This window comes from Notamacropus eugenii, chromosome 3 (genome assembly GCF_028372415.1).
Source record: "Notamacropus eugenii isolate mMacEug1 chromosome 3, mMacEug1.pri_v2, whole genome shotgun sequence".
Lineage (NCBI taxonomy): Eukaryota > Metazoa > Chordata > Mammalia > Diprotodontia > Macropodidae > Notamacropus > Notamacropus eugenii.
Genome location: NC_092874.1, coordinates 220277686 through 220303694, shown reverse-complemented (window position 1 = coordinate 220303694; position 26009 = coordinate 220277686). Strand labels below are relative to the sequence as shown.

Sequence of the window (26009 nt, the reverse complement as noted above, 5' to 3'; positions counted from 1 at the left end):
TTATCACCTCTGTTCCTCTCTTCCTTAATGCTGCCCAAATGCTTTCCATCATATTTCTGTCACAGGTTCATGAATTTACAAACATGTGTATACCCTTCAGATGTAGGGTACCTTTTTGTCAACCCTTCTGCCATGTCAACTCCTCTTAATACATATTCTTCCTTTGCTAGTCATGTGTCCCATTCTACCAATGATGTCACTAGTTTTGGGAGCCTGAGCTTTGACCTGGGGCACTTAAGGACAGGGTGAAGCAATATTTCAGCCCTAAGACAACTTAGAAATTTGGCAAGAAAGTTCTATCAAACCCAGTTTGAGAGTGGAGCTCAGTCCAGGGCAGGCCATGCTCCAGCAAGCCTGTGGAAGCCTTTGGCAGCAACTGTATCAGCACCAACGGCTTCTGGAGCTCATACCTCAGAGATGGTAAGGGAGTCAGAAGGACATTACAGTGCCTTTGGTGGCACTGAGCAGAGGACTCTGTTACATTGCCTAAACATGAATCTGGGTTGTAGTTCTGGAGTCTGGAACTCAAAAAATTTTAAATTAATTAATTAGTTAAGTTTTGGTTTTCAACATTTATTTCCATAAGGTTTTGAATTTTTGGTTTCCCCCCTGCTTTTCTTCCCCCCCTTCCCAAGATGGTGTGCAATCTGATACAGGTTCTATTTATATATCCATATAAATCATATTTTCCCATTAGTCATGATGTAAAGAAGAATTAGAACTAATCAGAAACAACACAAGAAAGAAGAAACCAAACAGAGGAATAAACAAAAAGGAGAGCAAATACTACGCTTCCATCAGAATTCCTACTCCAGAATTCTTTCTTTGGATAGCATTTTCCATCTTGAGTCTTGGAATTGTCTTATGTCTTTGCATTGCTAAGAAGAGCTAAGTCCATCAAACTCAGTCATCACGCAATGTGATTATTACTACCTGCTGTGTTATCCTGGCTCTGCTCATTTTACTTAACATCAGTTCATATAAGTCTTTTCAGATTTTCCTGAAATTCATTATTTCCTAATAGCACAATAGTATTCAGTTCCATTCATATGCCATAACTTGTTCAGCCATTCCCCAACGGATGGGTATTCCCTCAATTCCCAGTTCTTGACCACCACAAAAAGAGGTGCCACAAATATTTTTGTACTTGTAGATACTTTTCCATTTTTTATGATCTTTTTGTGATACAGACCTAGAAGTGGTATTGCTAGGTCAATGATGGCCCATTTTTAGAGTCCTTTGGGCATAGTTCCAAATTACTCTGCAGAATTTTAAAATTTTTTGTTAGATTTTTTTCCCCTCCCTCCCCCCCCTTAAACCCTCTCTCCCCACTCCATCCCTGAGACAGTGTACAATCTTATATATGTTCTACACATACATTCCTATTAAATACATTTTCACCTTAGTCATATTGCATAGAAGAATTAAAATCAATGGGAGAAACCATAAAACAAAACAAAACAAAACATAATACAAAAGAAAATGGTATGCTTCATTCCACGATCCAATTCCATAGTTCTTTCTCTGGATGTGGAAGGCATTTTGCCTCGAGTCCATTGGGAATTTTTTAAGTCCTTACATTGCAATGAAGTACTAAGTCTACCAGAAAAATTCCTCACACTGTGGTTGTTGCTGTGCACAAAGTTCTCCTGGTTCTGCTCCTTTCACTCAGCATCAGTTCATATAAGTTCTTCCAGGTCTCTCTGAAGTCTTCCTGTTCATCATTTCTTATAGCACAATAGTATTCCATTACATTCATATACCACAGTTTGTTCAGCCATTCCCTAATTGATGGGCATCCCCATGATTTCCAGTTTTTGACCACCACAAAGAGAGGTGATATAAATATTTTTTAATTGAATTATTTTATTTGTTTTCAGTGTTCAACAATCACTTCCATATATCTTAGATTCTTTCCCACTCCCTCCCTCTTATTCCCCCATCCCTCCCTAGTCCCTCCCTAAGATGGTGTACAATCTTATATAGGAGCTACGTGCACATTCCTATTAAATGCATGTTGCATAGAAGAATTAAAATGAATGGGGGAAACCGTAAAACAAAACAAAATATAGCATAATACGAAAGAAGATGGTTTGTTTCTATCTGTGATCCAATTCCATAATTCTTTCTCTGGGTGTGGAAGGTGTTTTGCCTCAAGAGTCCATTGGAAATTTTTTAAGTTCATGCATTTCAATGAAATACTAAGTCTACCAGAAAAATTCCTTTCACACTGTGGTTGTTGCTGTGTACAAAGTTCTCGTAATTCTGCTCCTTTCACTCAGCATAAGTTCATATAAGTCTTTCCAGGCTTCTCTGAAGTCTTCCTGAGCTGCTATAAATATTTTTGTACATGTGGGACCCTTTCCCATTTCTATGATCTCTTTGCGATACAGTCCCAGAAGCTATACAGCTGGGTCAAAGGGTATGCACATTTTTGTAGCCTTTTGGGCATAGTTCCAAATTACTCTCCAAAATGGCTGAATCAGCTCACAGCTCCACCAACAATTAATTAGTGTTCTAAGTCCAACTTTTAAAGCTATAGTTAGATTTTATTTCAATTGGCGGAGGGAATGGTTTTACTTACATTTGTGCCTGGTGAGATTAGGAAGTGTGGCTTCATATCTTTGGATGCAGTCCACTTTCCTGTGGTCCATCTGTTCTCCTATGGTTCTTAGTAGTAAGAGTCCTTAGAAAACTTATAAAGACTGTATAGAAATATAGTAGAACCCAGTATTATAGTTAGCAACTATGTTGGTATCCACAATTGAAAGGGGGAATAATAATAACAGTGATGATGACAGTGGTGAATCAAATTTATCTATTTCAGATTTATAAATCTGTGTACCCTGGTATTGGCAAGCAGGAAGAGAGTAGGTTAGGAGATCTTTGCAGTGATAGACTCACAAAGCCTTCACATATACATATATTGAAAGTTAAGACTCTCTTGGGATCTCTTTAACCTTCCTTTTAGAAGTTCCCACAAAAATATAAAGTTGGAATTTTTCCAAACAAAGTTTACTAGGAAAAAAAGGAATAAAAAAAATAAAAAACAAAAGTAGGGATTTATAAAATCAACCTGTGCCTTGGAAAGAGTAGAAACATAAGTGCCCACTAAATGAATAGACAAATAGCACATGTATAGTGGGGTCATCAGAATATTCCTGGGAGCAATGAATGTTGATCTTCCTTGTGTAGGGAAACAAAGACTGGATTCCGAGTAAGAAGATCTGTTGTGCAATCCCACATTTCCCTCTAACTAGTTGTGTGAATTTGTCTAAACCACTTAATTTTTTGGTGCCTCAGTTTTTGAATCTCTAAAATGGCAACAACAACATAATGATGAGAATAAAATAAAAATCCGAGTATTGACCTTATCTTTCAGGGATTATTAGGAATAAATGAGCTCATGGAATACTAAGAGTAGATCTAGGGCTAGGGTAGGGTGCTTTCTATTATCATTACTGTAATCTCTTTGGACTTTTCCATTTTTGAGGGTGTCAGAAAGTTAAAGGAATTTCTAGAATCTTTACCAAAAGCCACAACTTTGATGGAGTTCTCAGATTCTGCTCATAAGCATCATTACTGATGGAGTTCTTAATTAGTAGGTGCCAGAGAGGATCCTTTTGTTTTCCCACACTTTCTTTATGGCTAGTTTGACTTCCACATTCTTCAGACTGTAGATGATGGGGTTCAGCAGTGGTGTCACAATACTATACTGCATGGAGATGACTTGCTCCAGGATAGAGCCTGTAGAAGGGCTTAGATATCGGTCCACACCTGTCAGGAAGAACAAGGTCACTACTATCACATGGGAGGAGCAGGTAGAGAAGGCTTTGCTCCTGCCTGAAGCTGAGCTGATCTTCAGAATGGCAGAGATAATTTGAGCATAAGAAAACATGATGGGTAAGAAGCAGCCAAAGACAACAATGACCGAGGTGGTGAATAAAATCATCTTGTTAGGGAAGAGGTCAGTGCAGGAGAGAGGTAAGAGCTCAGGCATCTCACAGCTATAGTGGTGGATGAGGTGGGTAGTACAGAACTTCAGTCTCAGCAAAGGCAGAGTGTTGAGCATGGAGGTGGTGACCCCAAGTAGAAAAGATCCACAGACCAAAAAGACACAGAATTGTTTGCTCATGACCCTCACATAAACCAGAGGGTTACAGATGGCTGAGTAGCGGTCATAGGCCATGGCAGAGAGGACAAAGGCTTCATATGAACCAATGAAAAGTGCCAGTCCAATCTGTGCCAGACACCCACTGAAGGAGATTGTTTTGTTTTTTGCTAGCAGTAGCTGAATCAACTTTGGTATCATGACTGAGGAATAAAAAATATCAAGAAAGGATAAGTTCACCAGGAAGAAGTACATGGGTGTGTGCAGGTGAGAATGCATCTTGATGATTGCCAAAATCAATAGGTTCCCAGCCAAAGTGAGGAGGTAAATCAATAAAAAGATGAAGACCAGGGTGTAATGGGTGTGGAGGCTGCTGGGAAATGGTAGTAGAATGAATTCTGTATCTGTAGTCTGATTATCTGGCATCCTATGTTGAGAAAAAACCCTTCCTGGAAAATAGAAAAGCCCATCAACCAACCAACAGGCAAGTTTTCATTGATCAACTGGTACATGTTGTACAGCATGCCTTACACTATAGAGTAAAATAAAAGACCTTGAAGCTATATTTTCTGCCATCCTTGTGGGTATAATCTCTGTGAATATATGAGATGGAGACATGGGAAAAAGTTATGAAACAAAAAACTTGCAAAATAGAAGTTGAGTATTAAGTCATATTGTCAAGATTCTGTTCACTGCAGGAGTGCAAATAAATAGAGAACAGTGATGACTGGAATGGTCAGGAACCATTGGTATTATGGAGGAGGTGCGATGATTTAATTCAGTTCTGGAGCATGGTATTGTCATTATTATATTTCTCCATTTCAGTTATGAATGTAGAGTTCTGGGCTGTATCATTTTCTACAGTACAGTATAGCTTTCAAAGAGAGCTCTATTTTGTAAGAGTAAAGGAAGTTCCTCAGTGAGAGCTCTGTACTGGTTTGCAAAAACAAGCAAACAGACATGAATAAATAAATGAATTATTTTTCTCTGAAATCTGACTACTTATCCCAACATTTCTTTCCTGCCTTGGTACCTTTGCTTCCATTGTTCTCTTCTTTTGGAACTGCTGACCTTATTTTTCATGCTCTGTCTATCAAATCCTACTCATCTAGGTCCTCCATGCCACCTTCTCTATGAAGCCTTGAAGTGGACATGATCACTGATCAACTTTGACTGCATTTTGCTCATAATTTGGCATAATACTCAGGAAATTCTACTTTTAAGTATAATTACTTGTTTTTATATCCAGTTTGAAACTATAGCACAATCTCTTCAAGGACTAGGATCACGTCTTGCTCATGTTTTTCATTTTGCATCACCTCAGTTCCTAGCAATGGTCTTGTACAATGTAGATGTTTAATAAATGTTTCATAAATGAATGAATTGACCAGTGTGCTGTAACTGATTTACTAGTTCTAATTACATTATGCATTAGCTATTATACTGAAATGTTTGACTATATACTTTCCATATTCAAAATGATAAAGAAAACATTTTTTTTAAAATTAAGGATGAGACATCAATCATGATAAGATATAAGCTTCAAGGAAGCAAACATCTTCCCATCTCTACTGAAAATTCTCAAATAGAAATAACACAAATAAGAAAAATGGTAACAAAATAAAATAAGTCAAAATAGGAAATGAATGTCAAGAAAACTTTTGTACAATGAAGAATTTATACATACATACATATACACACACTCACACACATATACATATATATTTGTATATATTTGATGGTACAACTGAAAATAAAAGCAAAAACTGAAGTATCAGAAGCAAAGCATGTGAAAAAAGAAATAATGCAAGATATCTTCAGAGTTGGCTTCAAATGGATAAATGACACAACTAGAGAAACAAACCAAGAAAATGATAGAAAGAAAATGTAAGAAAATCGCAAGAGTAAATAGAAAATTTCAAAAAACAACAGGAAGAAATGAAACTCAAATGACTAGATCTTTAAAAAGATCAGGAGAAACAGTAAAGAATATTGCCAATGTGGTTGTGTTTGTCCTTTTTCAAAGAGAACCATAACATCAGGGAAATGATGACATAACTTACAGTTGAGTTTAATTTGAGTGAGTGAGGGCTGTGTAAAGTCACTAGCCTCACTTTCTCCTCCAGTGCCATCTGGGTCCAGTGGCCAGATATTCATCAGGACAACTGGAGATGGCCCAGGATGCAATAGGAGGCCCTGGTCCTTTTAGGCTAAGGGCTGTTCAGGTTCTCACTTTGAGTGAGGTAAAGCCCATTCAGTGTATAGGCCTCTTTAAGAAGTGAGTCAAGGGGGGAGGGGGGGTGGAGCCAAGATGGCAGAGTAGAAAGATGCACATACTCTAGCTCTTCCCTCACAGCCCATAAAGTACCTGTAAAGAATGACTCTCAACAAATTCTAGAGCAGCAGAAGACACAGAATGACAGAGTGGAGGAGATTTCCAGCCCAGGGTGACCTAGAAGGCTGACGGGAAAGGTCTGTCACACTGGACACAGAGCAGAACACAGCCCAGCCTGGACTATGTGGCACCAGAAGGAGCAGGACTGGAGCAGGCCTCAGGAGTGGAATCCCCACCAGCAGTGATGGTTCTCAGATCCATCAACCCACAAACACCAAAGGCAGTGAAAAGGCTTTTTCACCTTGGTGACAAGGGAACAAGGTCCTACTCCAGCCCCATCCCCATCCCCAGGTGGCAGCAGTGGGCAGCGGCAGCTGAAGCCATGGTGGCAGTGGTGGGTAGCAGTCAGCATTCATTGTTGGAGCCCTCAGCTTAAAGTCCCTGGAGGAATTGAGCAGCTGATCCGAATCTCAGCCCTGAGGATGTTCCTGTGGGATGGCAGAGCTGGAGACCCCTGAGGAGTAAACTCCTCTCTCTTGATTGTGCCACCTTGGAGGAACTGAGAACTTACAGGTCCCCAGAGTATACCCTACTCTTGACAAAAGACCCCAAAATCAAATAACTGGTTGGGAAAATGCCCCAAAAAGGGGACAAAAATAAGACTATAGAAGGTTATTTTCTTGGTCAATAGGTATTTTCTCCCATCCTTTCGAAAGAGGAGAATATTGCTTACTATCAGGGGAAGACATAAAAGTCAAGCCTTCTGCATCCCAAATATCCAAAATAAATACGCAATGATATTAGGCCACAGAAGAGCTCAAAAAGAATTTTGAAAATCAAGCAAGAGAGGTGGAGGAAAAATTGGGAAGAGAAATGAGAGTGATGCAAGAAAATCATGAAAAGCGAGTCAACAGTTTGCTAAAGGAGACCCAAAAAAATGCTGAAGAAAATAAGACCTTTGAAAATAGGCTAACTCAATTGGAAAAAGAGGTCCAAAAAGCCAATGAGGAGAAGAATACTTTAAAAAGCAGAATTAGCCAAATGGAAAACAACATTCAAAAGCTCACTGAAGAAAATAGTTCTTTAAAAATGAGAATGGAACAGATGGAAGCTAATGACTTTATGAGAAACCAAGAATTTACAAAATGAAACCAAAAGAATGAAAAAGTGGAAGATAAGGTGAAATATCTCATTGGAAAAACAACTGACCTGGAAAATGGATCCAGGAGAGACAATTTAAAAATTATGGGACTACCTGAAAGCCATGATCAAAAAAAAGAACCTAGACATCTTTCATAAAATTATCAAGGAAAACTGCCCTGATATTCTAGAACCAGAAGGCAAAATAAATATTGAAAAAATCCACTGATCACCTCCTGAAAGAGATCCAAAAAGAGAAACTCCTAGGAATATTGTAGCCAAATTCCAGAGTTCCCAGGTCAAGGAGAAAATATTGCAAGCAGCTAGAAGGAAACAATTTGAGTATTGTGGAAATACAATCAGGATTACACAAGATCTAGCAGCTTCTACATTAAGGGATCGAAGGGCTTGGAATATGATATTCCAGAAGTCAAAGGAACTAGGATTAAAACCAAGAATCACCTACCCAGCAAAACTGAGTATAATACTTCAGGGGAAAAAATTGTCTTTCAATGAAATAGAGGACTTTCAAGCATTCTTGATGAAAAGACCAGAGCTGAAAAGAAAATTTGACTTTGAAACACAAGAATCAACAGAAGTATGAAAAGAGAAAGAGAGATCACAAGGGACTTACTAAAGGTGAACTGTTTACATTCCTGCATGGAAAGATAATGTTTGTAACTCCTGAGACTTTTCTCAGGACCTGGGTAGTTGGAGGGATTATACACACACACACACACACACACACACACATACACACACACACATATACATACATACACACACACACACACACACATATATATATATATCTAGAGAGAGAGAGAGAGAGAGAAAGAGACAGAGAGACAGACAGCACAGAGTAAGTTGAATAGGAAGGGATCATATCAAAAAAATAGAATTAAGGGGTGAGAGAGGAATGTATTGGGAGGAGAAAGGGGAAAATGGAGCGGGGCAACTTATCTCTCATAAAAGAGGCAAGAAAAAGCTTTTTCAATGGAGGGGAAAAGGGGGGAGGTGAGCGGGAAAAAGTGAAGCTTACCCTCATCACGTTTGGCTTAAGGATGGAATAACATGCTCACTCAATTTGGCATGAGAACCTATCTTACACTACAAGAAAGTAGGGGAGAAGGGGATCAGCAAGGTGGGGGAGATGATGAAAGGGAGGGCAAATGGGAAGAAGGAGCAATTAGAAGTAAACACTCTTGGGGGAGGGACAAGGTCAAAAGAGAGAATAGAAGATATAGGGGGCAGGACAGAATGGAGGGAAATATAGTTAGTCTTACACAACATGACTATTATGGAAGTCATTTGCAAAACTACACATATATACCCTATATTGAATTGCTTGCCTTCTCAGTGGGGAAGAGTAGGGTGGTGTTGGGACTGGAAGCTCAATTCCGTGTGGACAGTCTCGGGCAGGTAAAAGTGGGACTTCTAAATCTTAGAGTCTTACGAGGCCCTCCATGAACAGCGGGGGTTCGAGAAGGTCAGACTGAGCTAGCTCGGCTAGCTCGGGTATTTCCGCCTCTCCCCCGGAGATACCTGATGGGTGGAGTCTCCCTGCCCTCGAGGTCGTCCCGGATTGGAGCACACCTAGTTACCTAACAGCACGGTATTGAGATGCAAACTGTGTGGCTGAAGATTAAGTAGGATTGAGGAAGCCTAAAAGCTCTCTTAGCACGTGTGGAGCCAAAGAGAAAAGTAGGGCTCCGCTTCTTTTCTTTCCTCTCTCCCCTCCCCCTCTCTCCCCGCTTGTACTTCTACTTCCAATCCCTTAAGCTTAGCCTCCTTAGGAAATCTCCCCCTCTTCCTCCTAAGGAAGATCCTCCCCCTGCACTTGTAACCGATTCCCTGGAATAAAGCTCAACCCCTGTTCGACTCTGGAACGTCCTTTCTCTCATACGTGCATCCGGCGTGGCCAGCCGAAGACCTCGGGAGGTGAGGTAAGAAAGACTCGGGTAGCCCAATACAGGCCTCTAGGCTTGGCAGGGTGGGAGGAAGGAAGAGAAGTTGGAACTCAAAGTTTTAGGAACAAATGTTGAGAATTGTTTTTGTGTACAACTGGGAAATAAGAAATACAGGTAATGGGGTATAGAAATTTATCTTGCTCTACGGGACAAGGGAGAAGATGGGGATAACGGAAGGGAGGGTGTTAGAAGGGAGGGCAGACTGATGGAAGGGGTAATCAGAATGTAAAGTGTTTTGGAGTGGGGGAAAAATAGAGATGGGGAGAAAATTTGGAACTCAAAATTTTGTGGAAATGAATGTTGAAAACTTAAAGTAAATAAATAAAATTTTATATATATAAAGAAGTGAGTCAAGGGATGGCCCCTTTAATTAAAAAAAATATCAAACTGGGAGGGGAAGACTCTCAGAGTTGGTAGTCAAAAGAGAAAGAGTTACTATTGATATTCACTCTGAGATATTTCCCCAAATATAGCCATTAAGTGGTGAGTGAGCAGGGACCCATTATGGTCCAATCTATGAGCTGCAGAGTGAAATGAGTTTAAGGTTTGGTCTTTGAGAAAAGAGACAGAAAGGAGGGAAGGAAGGAGGGATGGAAGACAAGGAAGGAAAAAAGGAGGGAAGGACTGTAGTCAGAAAACCCCAAGTTAATTGTGCAGCTTCTGGCCATCAAAATTTACCTTCCTTTGGAGTGGAGAAGAGGAGAAGTAGAGGAAGAATGAGAGGAAAAGGGAGAGGAAAAAGGATGGCACAAGCTGTTACCCAACTGACTGGATCCCCTTTGAGGCAGCTCTGACTACTCACAGGCTATATGTGCCCTTTGTTTTTGAAGAGAACATCAGGGAAAAGATGACCTACCTTGCAGCTGACTTTGATTTGAGTGAGTGAGGCCTGTGCAAGGTCGTCAGACTCACTTTCTCCTACAAAGCCATCTGGGTCCAGTCAGATATTCATCAGGACAAGTGGAGATGGCCTCACACTATGCTAGATAATGAAGACAATAGATGACAAAGTAATAAAGTAACATCCTTAAAGTAATGAAGTAATATCCAAATACCTTAGGTTGAAGACAGTCCTCTCTGGCCAAATTCCCAACTGAAGAAGAGGTTTTTGAATGTCAGTGGGCTCCTTTTATGTGCCAAAGCACCTGGTACTGATTGCATCCCAGCAATCAGTTCTCTCTTTCAGTCATTGCTGGCAAGATTCTTCTCAGAGTCCTCCTTAATAGGCTGATCCTTCACCTGGAAGATGGTCATTCACCTGAGAGTCAGTATGGTTTCAGAAAAGGCCAAGGAATGGTCAATATGATGTTGGTTGACCAAGAGCTCCAGGAGAAATGCCAGGAGCAGAACAGAGGTCTGTACACAGCCCTTGATAATTATCAGTCAGGAGGGCTTGCGGTAAATTATATCAAAATATGGACAGTTTATCAGTATTGTATGTCAGTTTCATGACACCATGCTTGTATGGGTCCTGGATAATAGAAGATGCTCTTATACTTTGCCATTCATCAATGGAGTACAGCAAGGTTGTGTGTGATCCCATGCTTTTTAGCATGATGTTTTCAGCAGTGTTTTAGATGCCTTCAACGAGTACAAAAATGGCATCAAGGTTAGCCGTCACACTAATTGTACATAATTAAAAATGAAAAGGTTATAAGCAAAGACTAAAGTGGATGGAGTATTGGTATATGATCTTTTGATCACAGATGACTGTGAATACAATGCAGTCTCTGAGGCTGAGATGCAACAGAATATGCGTGAGTTCTGTGTTGCTTGTGTTAATTTTGGTGTAACAATTAACAACAAGAAAATAGGTTCTCCACTAGTCAGTACTATCAATATGTGGAGCTATCAGTTATAGCAAATAGAGAAATACTGCATACTATGGATAAGTTCACTTCCCTTGGTAGTTCACTTTCCAGGGATGTGTGCACAGGTGACAAGGTTAATGCATTCATTTCCAGAGCTAGTTCAGAGATTGGAATCTTCTGTAGAAAATTGGCATTAAAAGAGGGGATATTAGATTGTCCACCAAACTGAAGTTCTTCAGGGCTATTGTGCTGATTTCACTGCTGTATGCCTGTGAAACCTGTGCAGCACACTAGTGAAATGTGCCATGCTAGGAAACTGAATTGCTTTCCTTTTAATTGCCTGAAGAAGATTCTGATGACCATCTGGCAAGATAAGTTTCTGGACCCTGCAGTCCTTTCTCAAGCTGAAGAGCAGAGCCTTCAAACTTCTCTACAGGAAGCACAACTGACTTGTGGGCCACATTATTTGAATGCCAAATGTTTATTTTCCTAAAAGACTCTTTTATGTAGAACTCACAGAAAGCAAGCACTCATATGGAGGTCAGAAGAAGTAATAAAGCACAGTCTCAAGGTCTCTCTGATGAACTTTAGAAATGATTGTGTGACATGGGAGACACTGGCAAAGGATCACCCAGCATGGTGTGTCCATGTAAAGAGGGCGCTGTGCTCTATGAGTGAAGAAAAATTGCAATAGCTCAAAAGAAACATGAGATGCACAAATTTCAGACGTCTCCCTTCCAAATATTTGCATGCATTATTTGTGCCTGACCTATGGCAGAGACTTCCAAGCTCATACTGGTCTGATCTGCCACAGTCAGATATGCTGTACTTTGACCCCAACATAGTGTTGTCATTTTGGTCCATTTTGAGAACAGAGGACAATAACCATATTAATAAACAAACAAGTTAGTAAAAGAGCAAAAGCATATAAATATTATATAACATATTCTCTCAATTACTCCTTCAAATTCCACTCATACCTGTGAGTTTTCTTCACCAGCAGTTGGCTGCTACTTGGGGAATCTAAGGACGATAACCCTGTGGGTTTACACCGTAACACTAGATTGCTTCCAGGTCCCCAACAGTGTAGTTCCCATTAACAATTAGCCAATACACACAACTAACTTTTAGCAAAGGTATTTGTTATGTAACAATAGCAGTAGCTACAAAACAATCTTCCCAGGAAATTCAGGCAAATTCTCTCCACTTCCTCCCATGTATACACAGTGTCTGTGGGAAAATTGGGCAGAAACTTAGAGTACAATCATAAGGAAGTTCTTACATAGACGATACATGTTTCCAAAGAGCAGCCAACTGTGGTAATGCCTACTTGCTCTCAGTGTTTTTTCTCTCTTTATTCAGATCTCATCCTGCTTGGTTACAGTATCTCTTCACATTGTTCAGCTGGGGTTATCCTCTCTCCAAAGTTCAACTCCTGATTGCCAGAGCTAGCTCTCCCTTGAACCTATAACCAATTGCCTTCTCTGCTGCCTGGGGTCCTTCTTAGAAGATTTTTCTTCATCTATCTGTCTCTCTTTCCATGGTTGGAGTCTGTCTCTTCTTCTTGTCTGATGTAATGCTTTACTTGTCTGATAGCTGTCCTTTAGAAGGACATAGTGGATGGTGAAGTATGATGGAGAGGGAGTACTTTTTTCTTTCCCCTTAACATCCAAGAGTAATTCACTCTCAGGGATTGGGTTACTTTTCTATTTCTCCTTCAAAGAGTAGACTTCCTGGCTTGGATACCTTTGAACTACTAAATACTCTAAGGCTTAGTTATTTAAAGCCCTGGTAAAGTGTATCCAGTTTTCACTTGTCCAATGATGTTCCTCCAATTTGAGACTATGATTCAAAAGATTACTAAGTTGTGCACATACTTTAACTCAGTGATACCATTAGGACACCTGTACCCCAAAGGGATAAAGACAAAGGGAAAATAAACCATAAGTTCACAATTATTTATAGTAGCTCTTTTTATAGTGTCAAAGAACTGGAAACTAAGGTGGTACCCACTGATTGGGGAATGTCTCAGTAAATTATATTATATGAAGATAATGGAATCCTACAGTGCCATAAGAAATGATGAAAGGGATAGTTTCAGAGGAACCTTGCAACGTTTGTATGAAGGGACGCAAAGTGTAGTGAACAGAACCAGAACAGTATGTGTGTATCTATATCTGTATTGATATCAAGATGGATATGAATATGTAACATCAAAGTAGTAAAAATGAAGATTTTGAAAGACTTAAGAACATGGATCAATACAATGAAGAACCATGATTCCAGAGGCTTGATGATAAAGGATGTTGCCTACCTTCTGAGAAAATGGTGATGCTGTCAGGGGGCAGGATGAGGTATATTTTTTGAATAGTGGCAATGAAGGAATTTGTTTTGCTTGACCGAGCATTTTTTTTTTTTTTTACTAAAGGTTCATTTTTTCAAATGGGGGATATGGGAAAGGGAGAGATTATGTTATTGCTAATTGAAAAAAATAGAGAAAAACATTTAAACCAATGAGGCTGTTCCCTTTAATTCTGTCACAGAAATATGTATATACTTCATGTGAACAACAAAGGATGCCTTTGTAATAGCATCTTCAGTTTTGAAAACACATTAACAACTTGCTATTTCTGTTAGCTATTCTTTATTTTCTATAACATAATCAATCTGGGAAAAAACACTGGATCCTACCCTTCTTAAAATTATATTTCTAGAGGTCATCAAAGAAATCTTCCAAGAATGAGCAAATGGAGCTCAAAATACAAACTGAAAAGAACTCACAGGTCTGTTATAAGGACCGAAGTTTCAATGTGCCATTATACACAGTTTCTAAGACTGCAATAAGGACAATATACTTTCAGCTTCTAAAAGGTCATCTGAATTCATTTACCATATAAATATAAAGAACGAAGCAGACTTTTCTAGGAAGGTAATGACCATTAGGAGAAAGTAGAATATTATGTGTAAAAATTACAACGTATGGACCAGGAATTCCCATTTATCTACTCTATATAGCACAGTCCACTCCCTTCCATAATCAGAGTGGATTGTTTATGTATAATTACAGTTATATGAATATGACTTGATACTCTATCCAGAACACTGTCTGTAAGTTGAGTGGGAGTTATAAAATAAGTAACAAAGATTTTAATTTGGACCAAATAACAAAGTGAGAGAAATGGTTATTAATAACCAGTATCTTGGCAGAGATGCAGAAATCTCTCCATCTTCCAAACTGCTTATTTTAAAATGTTCAGTCTCTCGATGGTCATTGCTGATAATGAGACTGAATTAGCTCTTCTCATCTTGGTAATACCTCACCCAACCTTACAGGGGATTTAATCTAAGGTGGGGAAGCCTACTGAGTTCTACTTAAGCTTAGGTGGAGACAGAACCTTTTGTTTAGATAGCCTGAAGCTAGGAGTGGTCTGGTATGAAGATAGTTTCTCTGTCCAAGGGTCACATGCCTCTCTTAGTCCTTCATTTTAATATAGCTCACCTTCCATTGTGTTATCTAATCAGAGTCCATTACAGCTCCCCATTGATGTCTGATCTTTGAAGGGTATGTAAACCCTGAACCTGTTGCCATAGTTATCTTTGACTTAAGAGAACAAATCAAATGATCATCTTTTTATGAATAACTTGCTGATCTTATTATTAAGAAAATAATTAAGTTACCAAGAAACTATGTCTCTCCAATCTTTCTAATCATTCCCAAAATAATTAGTAATAACAATGACCAGTATTGTCAGGGCACTTTGTATGTACTTGGCATCACATTGCATGTTTTAGAATTATTACCTCATTTGATCCTCACAATTCTGAGAGGTAGGTGCTATTGTCATCCACTTTTTACAGCTGAGAACAGTGAGGCAAGGAAAGGTTAAGTAACTTGACCAGGGTCATATAACAAGTAAATGTGTGAAGTCATGCTTGAAGTCATTATCCTGACTCTAGACCTGGTACTCTTTCTACTGTACCACCAAGCATTTTTTAGAATAGCAAAAGAAAAACCTCTATATATGAAGGAGAAAATGTTGCACAGACTCCCATGCCACTGGTGAGAGAAGGAGCACTGTAAGTGAAATTCATGGTCCTTGGACCATGTCTTGATCTCTCACAGGATCACATTACTGCAGAATCACAAAACTTGACAATTGAAGGGACCTTATGAGCTCTCTGGTCCAATCTCTCCTGGATAGGAGTTCCCAAGTATGCAAGATAATTAGCAAGTCCTTATTTGCCCTCTGATTGAAGACTTTCAAGGGATCCTCCATCTCCCTCAGAAATGTGTTTCACTCTTACTATTATAGTTTTTCTGAAATGATGTCTCATTCTTTTGAGTTTCTCCCCATTGGCCCCCTCTGGGGCCAAACAGAATAAGCTTAATTCCTTTTTACATGATGATCATACAAAAGCCTGCCTGCCTTGGGGGCAGCTAGGTGGTGCAAATGGATAGAGTACCAGTGCAGGAGTCAGCAGGACCTGAATTCAAATCTCACCTCAGACACTTGACACTCACTAGCTGTGTGACCTTGGGCAAGTCACTTAACCCCAATTGCCTCATCCTGGGTCATCTCCAGTCATCCTGATGAACATCTGGTCGCTGGATTCAGATGGCTCTGGAGGAGAAGTGAGGCTGGTGACCTGCACAGTCCTCCCTCACTCAAAAACAAAGTCAGGTGCAAGTCATGTCATTATTTCTCTGATGGTATGGTCTTCAGCAATAAAGGATGAACACAGACAAATACCTGAAGGTGACTCTAGTCCTTTTGTTAAGGATGGGGAGGCTTTGGGAGTGCTTTTCAGCAGCAGAAGGGGAACCAGTAGATGGTGAGAGACTGAAGTAGAATAAAAGAGGGAAGATCAAGGTTTCATGGCAAGGAGGTGGCTTTGGTGAGCAGAAGAGTCCCGATCAGAGACTGGTATGAAGGATACGATGGAGGTTATGTAAAAAGGCTGTGTGATGGAGAGAAGTGGTGAAAGGACTCAGCTTTCTTGGTAAAGTATCAAAGGAGGTACACAGCTCAGAGAATGGAAGACAGGGATGCTGCGTGAAGCAAGAAGAGTTGGTTTGGAAAGCTGATGTGGTGAATAGCAGAGAGAAAGAATCAAGAAAAAGTAAAAGGATTATCTTGCTTCAGTGAGGGGTCAGTGGCAATTGTATAACACATATTTGTAGATCCAGTCAGCATGGTTGCGTGACTTCCTCAAGCTCTGTTTAGCAGCACAGACGTGAACAGACAGGAGAGATAATGGAGGCTGGGGATATAGCAGAGTTAGGGCATTGCAAGGTGTGAGGGGTGATAGGATAAAGCAATAAGGAATTAAGGATAGAAGTTAATGTTCAGGTGAACTGGTTCTCTAATGGAGCAACACTAAGTTCAAAATAAGAGAACTACCACTTGGGGACAAATGGAACATGATGGTGGTCCTGTGAGTAAATCCAGGCTTTAATGAAATTGAAGCTGATATTGTCATCCTGTATTTCCATTGTTTATCTTTTTCATGTTCTCAGTGGCTTAGATTTCAATATGCTGTTGAGCCCTGACTTCATTAGGGACAAAAAGTTCCCACAGTAACATCAGTACCCTGGAGACACATTGCTAAGTATTGAAAAGATCTTAACTGGCTTTTTGAATTGACCCCCACCAAGAAAACCAAGTCTTTGGATGCAACATAGGGTCAATTTGTACAATGGTACAGAGGCCTTATGTTTCCCTTCTTTTATCTCTAATTCTCTGGCAACCTCAGAGTCAGAGAAAGGCTGACATTCTCATTAGGGCTTAAGGAAAACAGCTGCTGCCTTCTTGCTCCCAGTTCTCAACTGTCTTTGCTCCCTTGTTGGGGGTGTAAGCTCAGTTCCATGTGGACAGTCTCGGGCGGGTAAAGGTGAGAACTTCTAAACCTTAGAGTTCTCATGAGGCCCCCCAGGGAACAGCAGGGAATTGAGGTGTGAGACCGAGCTATCTCGTGCATTTCCGCCTCTTCCCGTGAGAAAAGTGCTGGGAGAGAGCATCCCCGCCCTCGAGATTGGCCCAGATCTGAGCACACCTATTGTTATCTAACAGGCACGGTATTCAGGTGCAAACTATGCGGCAGGAGAGCTTAAGTAGGGTCAGGAAAGCCTGAAGGCGCTCTTAGCGCTGAGGGACCCTTACAGGACAGAAGGCCCCTCTCCCCTCTCTCCCCACTTCCACTTCTGCTTTCAATCTCTTACTGTAAGATCTTTGCCTCCTTGGGAGATTTCTCTCTCTCCTAAGGAAGAGCTCCCCCTGCACGTGTAACCAAGACCCTGAATAAAGCCTAACCCTTGTTCGACTCTAGGAAGTCTCTTCTCTCATACGTTTATCCGGTTTGGCCAGCCGAAGACCTGCCATAGGTAAGGTAAGACTCGGGTAGCCCTCAGGCCTCTAGGCCTGGCACTCCCTGACTTTTAATACTAAGGAACTAAAAAACATTAAATGATGAGTGGTAATTCATGATCTTTGAAAAATTGTGGAAAATGCCAGAAGTTTTAAAGGAATGGATGTAGTTAAATGTTGATCTAATTTTCAAAGAGGAGAAGGTGGATTATTCAGATTATGGTCTAATGATGACAGAAAAAATAGAATGGTTTTTGAGCCCTTAGTAAAAGAAAGACCATTTATTAAAATCAGGATGTGTTCATCAAGATTTTTGGATCATGACAAACAAAAGTTATTTCCTTTTTTTGTCAGGATTTTTAAAAGAATGCCATGTATGTGGCATATCTGGATTTCAGCAATCTATTCAACCAAGCCTTAAAATGTCCTTGTTGATAGCTTGGGAAAAGGTAGATTGGAGGAGAGTAGAATATATTGATATCAAGTTGGAGGGAGTTTTCTAGTGATATAATCCAAATCTCTGTTCTAATCACAATTTTTACTGATGATTTTATTGGAGACTTATTTGGCAAATTTTGCAGAATGAACAAAGCTGAGCATGACAGTTAATACGTTAGGTGGAAGAATTAGGGTCCAAGAAGTTTCTGCCATGTTAGAATGATAAACGAAATCTATTAAGTTGACTTTTGACAGAGATAATTCTTAAACTTGGTGAGAAAATTTCAGTATGGTCAGAAAATAGCTCATTTGATAAAAGATGAGGGGAGGGGGATCTAAGAGGATTGTAAGCCCATCATGATGCCACCCTGTGACATGGCATGCAAAAACACTAACACAATTTTGACTGTGTTGATGGAAGTGCATGGTTGGTGCTAATCCTGTTGATACACTCAGATGACAGCTGGAGTTCTGTGCCTATGCATGGTTTGGGATCTGAGTGTTGGGAAGAACACTGATAAAGCTAGTGCATGTCCTGAAGAGAGTGTTAGGTGGAGAGAGGATGTGAGAGGAAGCCAAGCAAGAGTCATTTGAGCAAAATGGGGATATTTAGCCCAGAGTTGAAAAGATTTGGGATGGACTTGAGAGTTATTTTTAAGTATTTGAAGCAATATAATGTGCAGGAGGGATTGAAGGTGATTGGTCCCAGAGTTTAGAAATAGGGGCAATGGGTACCAGGTCCACTTGTGAATGGCAGACCAGCTGCGTGGGCAGTTGAAAGGGCCCCACTATTGAGCACCAGGGGTCTGAAGCTTTGGCCTTATACAAGAGTAAAGCAGCAGTTTCCGGGGAAAAGGAGAAGCTTTTATTCTGATAAAAGTAAAAGTGCAATTAGGCTCAAATGAGATAATGGATATGAAGCTCTTTTCAAAACATAAACTCATTCTATAAATAAGAATTATTATTCCTGTTGTTAGCCTACAGTCACCAGGTGATGGTGGACTTTATTCTCCTTGAGTTCTGCTGTACTCCTGCTGAACTCAGGGAATGCGTATAGAACAATATAGGGATGTGCTGATAAATGTTTAAGAAGTAGGTTCCTAGGGGGCAAAAACATGTGCACTCACACTTTTAAATTTAATTTACACTTAACACTCTTTTGTCTAGACAATGCACAAAACAATCAATGAAGCCACAAACAACAAACAAATCTAACAAATTAGATTTGTAGCCACCATTTCAGAAGTGTAATCGCTGAGTGAAAATTTAACAGTTGTCACTCCCAAGTTGTGCTCCACAATTACAGTGTCTCTCCCAAGTGGTGGCTCCAGCACAATTCTGGACAAAAACTCCAGGCAGGAAGACCCAGAGCAGCCTGGACTCAGCATGAATCCCTTTATTTTTTTTCACCTATTCTCAAACCCTTGAAGCCTGACTCCTGGCTTCTCTCCTCTACTGAAACTGCTCTCTCCCAGGTCATCACTGAATAGCCAAATTCAGTGGTCTTATTTAGTTGTTATCTTCAGTGACAAAGGGGTTAAAGGATCTGCTGTCCCAACTCTGCTAGAATCCGGCCTCAGGACCTTGGACAAGTGTTTTTAAAATTTCCTTCAATGAGTCTCAGGTTACTCATCCATCAAATGAGGGAGTTGGAGGAAATGATTTTGAAAGTTCCTTCCACCTTTATATTCTATGACCCTTTGAGAGGTTGAGCTTTCTCCCACCTTCAGGTTTGACCTGACTTATGTAGGCAATGCTTTCTAGCTTTTCCTTGGGTGGTTTTCACAGGGATGTTAGATGGACTTAGGAAAGAAAACATCTGCTTACCTTGACTCTGGGCCAGTGTCCATCATCATGACTGCCCACAAGCATTGGTTGAGCACCTACTGTAGGTAGACCCTGGTCAGCCTGAGCCCTCTTTCTTTTCTTCCTCCTATACAATAACCTGTCCATTCATCTCAAAGTCCCAAGCACGTATAGCAAAGATACCATATATGTATCCCTTAAATAGGCACTGGCTTCTTCAACTGAATGTCAGATTCTGACTGCCCAGATGCCCCTGGGAGCAGGTTTCATCATTATCATTCTAGAGGGTATGTTAACATATGGGATTGGATTCAATCCCAGAATGTTGTTTTTTATTTTGAACTCTTACTTTGGGGATCTTGTCCCCATAGAGTCTTTTCCTTAATAAGTTAAAACTTCTCTTTTGGTAAATATTATTTCAGTTTTATGGTAAGCAGCAGTCGTCTGATGAGGCAGTCATCTTATTTCATTCTCTTTCTTAGTGTACTATAGGCTTTACCCATTTTGAGGTCATTGGTGGCTTTTGAATCTTGCTGGTTAGCTATTCACACAATTGCTTTCAGTATGAGAATCCTACTGTACTCCCACAACCTTATTACCTCTGTCCTTCTCTTCCTTAATGATGCCCAAATGCTTTCTATCATATTTCTGTCACAGGTTTAGGAATTTCCAAACAGGTGTATACCCCTCAGATGTAGGGTACCTTTTTGTCACCCCTTCTGCCATGTCTAGTCCTCTTAAGACATATTACTACTTTGCTTGTCTTGTGTCCCAGTCTACCAAAGATGTCACTAGTTTTGGGAGCCTGAGCTTTCACCTAGCACACTTAAATTTAGGGGACACCGACAGAAAGTTCAACCCCTCCCTCCTGTAAACAACAGAATTTAGTGCTTGGTGAACAAGAATAATGACTTCCAATATGAAGCTCCAGGAACTTAATGTGGCCACACTCCAGGTGAGCTCCTCCTTGGCTCTACCTCACTTTTCCTCACTATCCTCCCTTATAGTAATCTGCTGATGTTTGGGTACCTGTGGCCTGTTCCTCCTGAATTTTGTGTCACTTACTACAGGGACAAAGGTGACTCATTAAGGTTCTATCTTCTACCAAGTGTTGCTAATGCTTTTGAGACCATACTTCCTTTTAAAATATATTTTATTTTTTCCCCCATTAACATCTCCAATTTTTGAAACATTCATTTGTAAAATGTTGAGTTCTGTGGGGCAGAGCCAAGATCATGGAGAAAAGGCAGGGACCTGCCTGAGCTCATTCAAATCCCTCACCAAACAACTTTAAAATAACCCCTCAGAATGAATTCTTGTGTGGTAGACCCAACAAGAGGATAGGGTGAAACAATTTTCCACCCCAAGACAACTTAGGAATTTGGCAAGAAAGTTCTATATAGCACAATAGTATTCCATTATACCCATATACCACAACTTGTTCAACCATTTCCCAACTGATGGGCATCCCCTCGATTTCCAGTTCTTGGCCACCACAAAGAGAACTGCTATAAATATTTTTGCACATGTGGTTGGGTCTACTCATTTCACTCAGCATCAGTCCATATAAGTCTTTCCAGGTTTTTCTGAACTCTGCCTGCTCATCATTTCTTATACCACAATTGTACTCTATTTATATACCACAACTTGTTCTACCATTCCCCAATTGATGGACATTCCCTCAATTTCCAATTCTTGGCAGCCACAGAAAGAGTTGCCCTACATATTTTTGTACATGTGAGTCCTTTTCCCTTTTTTATCATTTCTTTGTGATACAGAACTACAAGTTGTATTTCTGGGTCAAAGTTTTTTCTTATTTTTAAAGCCTTTTGGGTCTCATTCCAAATTGCTCTCTGGAATGATTGGATCAGTGTTCCAATTTTCCCACATCTTCTCCAACATTTGTCATTTTCCTGTTTTGTCATTTTAATCAATCTGATAGATGATATGGTACCTTAGAGCTGTTTTGATTTGCATTTCTCTAATCAATAGTTATTTAGAAAATCTTTTTCATATGACTATAGATAGCTTTAATCTCTTCCTCTGAAAACTTCTTGTTTATATCCTTTGACCATTTATCAGTTGGGGAATGACTTGTATTCTTATAAATTTGACTCAGTTCTCTACATCTTTTAAAAATGAGACTAAAAAAGGAATGTTAAAAATTGTTTTTGCATGTAATTGGGAAACAATAAAATATCAAATTAAAAGATTTTTGAGTACCAAATTCTGTCCCTCCTTCACTTCCTTCTCCCCTCCCTGACATGGCAAACAACTGGATAGAGGTTATACATGTGCAATGATGGAAACATATTTGCATATTAGCCATGGTGCAAATAAAACACAGACCTACCTCCAATAAAGAAAAAAGAAATATAAAGAAAACAAAAAAAAATTACACTTTTATTTGTATTCAGATTCCATCAGTCTTTCTCTGGAGGTGAGTAGCATTTGCTGAGAATGCCTAAGTCATTCAGAGTTGATCATTATATAACATTGCTATTACTGTGTGCTAGGTTCTCCTGATTCTGCTTACCGTACTTTGTGCTAGTTTGTATGTCTTTCCAGGTTTTTCTCAAAGCATCCTGTTTGTCATTTCTTATAGCACAACAATAATCCATCACAATCATATACAACAACTTGATCCCTCAATTGATGGGCATCTCCTTAATTTTCAGTTCTTTACCACCACAAATAGAGTTTCTATAAGTATTTTTGTACACACGAATCTATTTTCTCTTATTCTTCTTTAAATCTCTTTGGCCTACAGACCTAGTAGTGTTATTGCTAGGTCAGAAGCTATGTAGAGTTTTATTGTCTTCTGGGTATAGTTTCAAATTGCTCTTCAGAATGGTTGGACTAGTTTACAGTTCCACCAATAGGGCATCAGTGTTCCAATTTTCCTACATCTCCTCTGATATTTATCACTTTCCTGTTCTGTCATATTAGCCAGTCTGATAGTTGGTTTCTCAGAGTTTTTTTTAAAATTTTCATCTTTCTATTGATTTAGAGCATTTTTTATATACTATTGATTTTGATTACTTTGATTACTTCATCTAAAAACAGCCTTTTCATATTCTTTGACCACTGAGCAATTAGGGAATGACTCATATACTTATAAATTGGACTCAGTTTTCTCTATATATTTAAGAAATGATATTTTCATCAGATTAACTTGCTGTAAAAAAATTTCCCCAGTTTTCCGCTTTTCTTTAAATCATGGCCAGATTGGTTTTGTTTTGTAAAATCTTCTAAATTTAATGCTATCAAAATGATACATTTTTTATTTATTATTATTATTATTATTATTATTAACTTTTAACATTTATTTTCACAAAATTTTGGGTTACAAATTTTCTCCCCTTTTATCCCCTCCCCCCCCAAACCCAAGCATTCTAATTGCCCCTGTGACCAATCTGCTCTCTCCTCTATCCTCTCTCCCTGTCCATGTCTCCGTCTTCTCTTTTGTCCTGTAGGGCCAGATAGCTTTCTTGACCCCTTAACCTGTATTTCTTGTTACCCAGTGGTAAGAACATTACATTTGGTCCTAACACTTTGAGTTCCAACTTCTTTAGCTCCCTCCCTCTCCACCCCTTCCCCTTGGAAGACAAGCAATTCAATATAGGCCAAATCTGTTTAGTTTTGCAAATGATTTCCATACTAGTTGTGTTGTATAGGACTAACTATATTTCCCTCCATCCTATCCTGTCCCCCATTACTTCTATTTTCTTATGGTCCTTTCCCTCCCCATGAGTGTCGACCTCGGATTGCATTCTCCTCCCCATGCCCTCCCCTCCATCTTCCCCCCCACCCTGCTTGTGCCCCTGTCCCCCACTCTCCTGTATTATGAGATAGGTTTTCCTATCAAAATGAGTGTGCATTATATTCTTTCCTTTAGTGGAATGTGATGAGAGTAGACCTCATGTTTTTCTCTTGCCTCCCCTCTTTATCCCACCACTAATAATTCTTTTTCTTGCCTCTTTTATGAGAGATAATTTGCCCCATATAACTTCTCCCTTTCTCCTCCCAATATTTCTCTCTCACTGCTTGATTTCATTTTTTTTTTAAGATATGATCCCATCCTCTTCAATTCACTCTGTGCACTCTGTCTCTATGTATGTGTGCGTGTGTGCATGTGTGTGTGTGTGTACTCCCACCCACTACCCAGATACTGAAAAGTTTCAAGAGTTACAAATATTGTCTTTCCATGTAGGAATGTAAACAGTTCAACTTTAGTAAGTCCCTTATGACTTCTCTTTGCTGTTCACCTTTTCATGGTTCTCTTCATTCTTGTGTTAGAAAGTCAAATTTTCTTTCTAGCGCTGGTCTTTTCATCAGGAAAATTTGAAAATCCTCTATTTCATTGAAAGACCATTTTTTCCCCTGAAGTATTATACTCAGTTTTGCTGGGTAGGTGATTCTTGGTTTTAGTCCTAGTTCCTTTGACTTCTGGAATATCCTATTCCATTCCCTTCGATCCCTTAATGTAGAGGGAGCTAGATCTTGTGTTATCCTGATTGTATTTCCACAATACTTGAATTGTTTCTTTCTAGCTGCTTGCAATATTTTCTCTTTCACCTGGGAATTCTGTAATTTGGCCACAATGCTCCTAGGAGTTTCTCTTTTTGGATCTCTTTCATGCGGTGTTCTGTGGATTCCTTGAATATTTATTTTGCCCTCTGGTTCTAGAATCTCAGGGCAGTTTTCCTTGATAATTTCATGGAAGATGATGTCTAGGCTCTTCTTTTGATCATGGTTTTCAGGTAGTCCCAGAATTTTTACATTGTCTCTCCTGATTCTATTTTCCAGGTCAGTTGTTTTTCCAATAAGATATTTCACATTATCTTCCATTTTTCGAATCTGTACGCTATGTTCTGTCATATCTGTCTTTCTCATAAAGTCCTTAGCGTCCATCTGTACCATTCCAGTTTTGAAAGATCTATTTTCTTCAGTGAGCTTTTGAATCTCCTTTTCCATTTGGTTAATTCTGCTTTTGAAAGCATTCTTCTCCTCATTGGCCCCTTGCACCTCCCTTGCCAACTGAGTTAGGCTAGTTCTCAAGGTGCCAATTTCTTCAAGATTTTTTTGGTTCTCCTTTAGCAGGGAGCTGATCTGCTTTTCATGCTTCTCCCTCATCCCTCTCATTTCTCTTCCCAGTCTTTCCTCCACCTCTCTAACTTGATTTTCAAAATTCCTCTTGAGCTCTTCCATGGCCCGAGCCCATTGGGTGGGCTGGGACACAGAATCCTCGATTTCTGTGTCTTTGCCTGATGACAAGCATTGTTCCTCCCCATCAGAAAGGAAGGGAGGAAGTGTCTTTTCTCCGAGAAAGTACCCTTCAATAGTTTTATTTCTTTTCCCTTTTCTGGGCATTCTCCCCAGCCAGTGGCTTGACCTTTGAATATTCTCCTCACACCCACCTCACCTCCTGGTCCTCCCAGCCAGCGTTTGGGAACTGAGATTCAAATGCTGCTTCCCGCCTTAGGATTTTTGGCGGGGGCAGGGCTGCTATTCAGTGTGAGAGTTAAGTTCAGGTGGTCAGGGGCAGGGCCACCTCTCTGGCTCAGTTCCCTCTGGGGGTTTATGCACAGACCTTCCACAATGGATCCAGGCTCCCGCCCGTTTGGGGAGCCCCTCTCTGCAGCTGCCTCTCAGCTTCTATCTCCTGGGGGGGCCCGAGCCATGGGGGCACCCCACTCCCCTCTCGACCCGCCAAAGACACTCTCTCACCTATCCCCGTCAGTCACCTGTTGGTGGGGGGGCTTGTGCCGCCGCTGGAGATCCCGTCTCTGGAGCCTTCTCGGATCTGTACCTCTCGGAGCTGCGGCCGCAGCCACCGCTGCAGGTCCGAGCTGGGCTCCAAGTCTGCAGCCGGACAGACCTTTTGTGAGAGGTTTGCAGGTCCCTCTGTGGGTGGAGGGACCCGCGTGGCCGCTGGAGATCCCGTCCCTGTAGCCTGCTCGGATCTTTTCCTCATGGTGTCGCTGCCGCGGCAGGGCTGCCCTCTCCTCCCCGTCCCGGCACCCCGTCCAC

The 26009-nt window shown here is 40.3% G+C and overlaps 1 protein-coding gene across 1 annotated transcript; it reads right to left on the bottom strand.

Annotated features, from left to right (window-relative positions):
* Nucleotides 1-3598: 3598 nt before the first annotated feature.
* On the bottom strand, nucleotides 3599-4189 carry LOC140531967 (olfactory receptor 5BS1-like). Its single transcript, XM_072650570.1, has one exon. It carries the CDS (start codon nucleotides 4187-4189, stop codon nucleotides 3599-3601), a length of 591 nt encoding a protein of 196 aa, XP_072506671.1.
* Between the last annotated feature and the right edge of the window lie 21820 nt (nucleotides 4190-26009).